At 53.2% G+C, this 3820-nt stretch overlaps 1 protein-coding gene across 1 annotated transcript; it reads right to left on the reverse strand.

Moving 5' to 3' along the window:
• Positions 1 to 218: 218 nt before the first annotated feature.
• On the reverse strand, positions 219 to 1284 carry LOC124663631 (glycine-rich RNA-binding protein GRP1A-like). The gene is made up of 2 exons (XM_047201307.1): positions 1120 to 1284; positions 219 to 389 (listed from the first exon to the last, which is right to left on the reverse strand). Exons 1-2 carry the CDS (start codon positions 1282 to 1284, stop codon positions 231 to 233), a joined length of 324 nt encoding a protein of 107 aa, XP_047057263.1. The 3' UTR covers positions 219 to 230.
• Positions 1285 to 3820: the final 2536 nt, after the last annotated feature.

Consider the following 3820-nt stretch of genomic DNA (forward strand, 5'->3'; position numbering starts at 1 on the left):
CACTGCAATTGATTAAACGATAAATAGGATGTTCAACACAACCATGAGGACACGCAACGCAGATAATCGAACATGTTCCAACATAACAATAAGGACGCGCAACATAGATAGACCAACAGGTTCCATTTCACGGACACAAACTAAACGACCACACGAGACTCACGATAAGTTGATAAGCTGAAGCTAAATGCACAGGCAGCCGACCTCCTAGATGTTGCTGTTCATGCCCTTCAGCGGCGGGAGCGCTGGTTGGCCTGGCTGACGGTGATGTTACGGCCGCCCAGCTCCTGTCCGTTCATGTCCTTGATGGCGCTATTCATCGACTTGCTGTCGTCGAAGGTGACGAAGCCGAACCCGCGGGATCTGCCCGTCTCCCTGTCGACGATGACCTGGTAAAAAGTTCATAGCAAATACAGCACACTTAGACACGTGGAAATTTCACAGATAATTAGTGAACTGGAAATATCGTTATCCTAACAAACACGAGAAACATGCGTGCTACAAACCACTCTCAAGTGGAACTATACATATCTTGTTTTTAATCAAGTGGAACAAGCTTAGACCATCCATCATTATTTGGAGACACGATCTGTACCAGTAACAGAAGACGGGAAAAGGTATGATGAATGTGTCTACGAAGGCCAGTTAACTGAGATCCCAGACCTTGAACATTCAGTGCTGGGTATAATGGAACGGGAAACGAGGAACAAAAAAAAACAATGCAGCCAAACTGAAACATAAATCGATATGAATAACGGAGAAGACACACATATACAGATCCATGCATCCACAATATCAATAGGTTTTCTAACAAGTTAACATAGGAAAGCACCGTAGTACTGTCGAGCAATCATATACTAGTAGTAAATTGGTAAAGCTGCTGATTAAGATCTCACCAGTCCTTAAAAATCAGTGTCCATGGGAAGGGAACAAAGAGATCTAGCGCAAATCTGTTGCGAACAAAACCAATGCGGAGATAATCTGGATCTAACCCTAGGAAACAACTAGGAGTAGGAAAGATGCGCAACTTGGCAGAGGAAATACACAATCGATCAGAAGCATCATAGTACAGTACACCGTCAACCCATGCATCATATCGATCAGGCATCGAACACTCACCTCGGCGTAGCGCACGCCGTGGTTGGCGAAGGTGTCTATGAGTGAGCGGCTGTCGGCGCGCCAGGGGAGGTTGCCAACATGGGCACGGCGCTCATCCGTAGGCGTAAGCCCGCCATGGCCAACATCGGCGTTCATGAAGTCGTCATCCCGCCACGGACACGTCATCTGCTAAACCCTAACCAGGACGCGCAGGAGAGAGAGGAATGGAGGGTTTTCCTTGATCCCAACAGGAAAGGAAAAGAGAGGCTGCGAGATTGTTCTCTTCTTTGATGACGAGCCCACGTATATATAAGGGGAGCCGACCACAAGGATCGGACTATCATGTGCCGTGGGATCAATTTTTTTCATCACATAGCGTGGGATCACCGAGTAAAACCTAGGTGGATGGGGTAGTTAGAGCATGTCTAACAAGCCCCGTATATTTTCGCCCCTTAAAACGCGAGTAGAGGGCCCTGTATTCACTTTTCGCCGGCCGAAAATTCGTCCAAGCTAGCAGACCCCGTATATCTAAACTGTAAAAGGGAATATTCCCAAATATGCCAAAAAAAAAATTCATCTTCTTCATCCTCTCCTTCTTCCTCCTCTGGCCACAGCCACAGCCCCTGCCCAGCCCCTGCCCCGCCCCGTCCCGGCCGGCCCCCGCCGCCGCGCCTGCCGCCGGCCCACGGCCGCCCGCCGCCGCCCGCCAAGGCCGCGCCCGCGCCCGCGCGCTCGCCCTGCGCCGCGCGCCCGCACCCGCCCCGCGCCCTGCCTACCTCGTGCCGCCGCCGCCCGCCACGGCTGCGCGCGAGCCACGGCCGGCCACGCCCGCACCGGCTGCGCCCGCTCCCGCCCCGGCCGCCGCCGGCCCTGGCCGCGTGCCCGCACGCCGGCCGCGCCCGCTCCCGCTCCGGATGCCCGCCATGGCCGCGCCGGCTCCAATGGACAGAAGCAGTTGCTAGCTGAAATTTCAGCCCGCCAAAGGTGAGGGGTTGGCCCTGTATTCCCCCTCCCGCCCCGCACAAGTAAGGGGCGACGACCCGCCCCGTACTCGAAAACAGCAAAAATCGAAGCGGGGGCCGATTTTACGGGGTCTGCTAGACGGCCGGGTAGAGCTCTACCCCGTATATCGGCGGTTATTATACGGGTTTGGCCCTTTTAAGGGGTCTGTTAGACCTGCTCTTAGTATTTCGCGCGACTAGCTCATCCAATTTTTAAGGAACCATATCCCGGATGTCTAGGGTGTAACCTACAAATCATGTTTTGTTTCCGTCCTCATAATAAATCTCAATCACCCCTGATTGTTCAGTTACCATGAAAGTTTATTTCATGACAATAGTACAAAACAGTGCTTTTAAGATGGACAGCGTCGAGGATCCTCCGGAGGCTGCAAATCCCCCAGCCTCCAGGTCCCCCACAGTTGGATCAAACCAATTTAGACCGTTAGATCGACTTATGTGTTCAGTTTTGTCTCAATCCCACTTTTACTTCATTGAAGCAAAGAAAGTCCCGTTAAAACGATTCAACTGAAAAAAGAAAGAGAGTTGTTGGAGACTTATTTAGACTTTGCTTCGTCGTAGCAAAAAATCTCCAGGCTTTTGCTTCATTGAAGCAAAATAGGATTCACCCAGAAATAGAAAAGAGGAAAATATCGTCGAACGGAGACCTCATCGCAGAACTCGCCGGAGGCATTGTAGCATAAAATTTATACTAAAGTAACAATACCGTTGACTATTTGCAGCATCATTGATGCCTATTTGCAGCTCTTGCAGCTCCGACGAACCGCCTTTGTAGCATTGCCGATGCCCTTTTGCAGCACCGCCGCTGACGGTTTGCAGCTCCGGCGAGTAGCCTTTGCAGCACCGCCGATGCCCATTTGCAGCACCGCCGCGGACAGTTTGCAACACCGTGGATGCCAATTTGGAGCTCGCATTTGCAACTCCAATAAGCAGCCTTTTGCAACACAAAATTCCTTCATTTACATCTATGGCAGGCAGCGTTTGCAGCATCACCGGTAGCCGCTGTCGCCACCCATGACGATCAGGAGCGGGAGGTGGAGGTGCGGGGCGTCGCCGGAAACCATCGTCGCCACCCACGGCGAGCAGGAGCAATGATATCGAGGCCTCCACATGGAAACTGTCGCGCGGGAGGTGGAGGTGGGGGCGTCGTCGACAAAGTCGTCGCCACCCACGACGAGCATGAGCGGCTCGAAGCAGGCAGTAGGAGCGGTTGCCTGCGGGATTGAGGTCATGGTGCTCGGCGGCAATGCGTACGATGATGGTGGCGTCGCCGTCGCGGCCAACCATGGCTGAATTTCGCGGTGACAGCCAACCAGGGGCGCGGCGCTGGTGTAGAAGTATGTCGCCTGAGTTCCATGGAGCGCGGCAAGGCAGCGACGCGTGCAGGCATGTGATGTTGACTATTTGCAGCATCGTCGATGCCTATTTGCAGCTCTTGCAGCTCCGGGGAACCGCCTTTGTAGCATCGTCGATGCCCATTTGCAGCACCCCCGCTGACGGTTTGCAGCTCCGACGAACACCTTTGCTGCTCCGGTGAGCAGCCTTTGCAGCACCGCCGATACGCATATGCAGCATCGCTGCAGATAGTTTGCAACACTGTGGATGCCAATTTGCAGCTCGCCTTTGCAGCTCCGACGAGCAGCCTTTTGTAGCACCAAATTCCTTCATTTACATCTATGGCGGGAAGCGTTTGAAGCATCGCC

This window comes from Lolium rigidum, chromosome 6, assembly GCF_022539505.1.
Source record: "Lolium rigidum isolate FL_2022 chromosome 6, APGP_CSIRO_Lrig_0.1, whole genome shotgun sequence".
Taxonomy (NCBI): Eukaryota; Viridiplantae; Streptophyta; class Magnoliopsida; order Poales; family Poaceae; genus Lolium; species Lolium rigidum.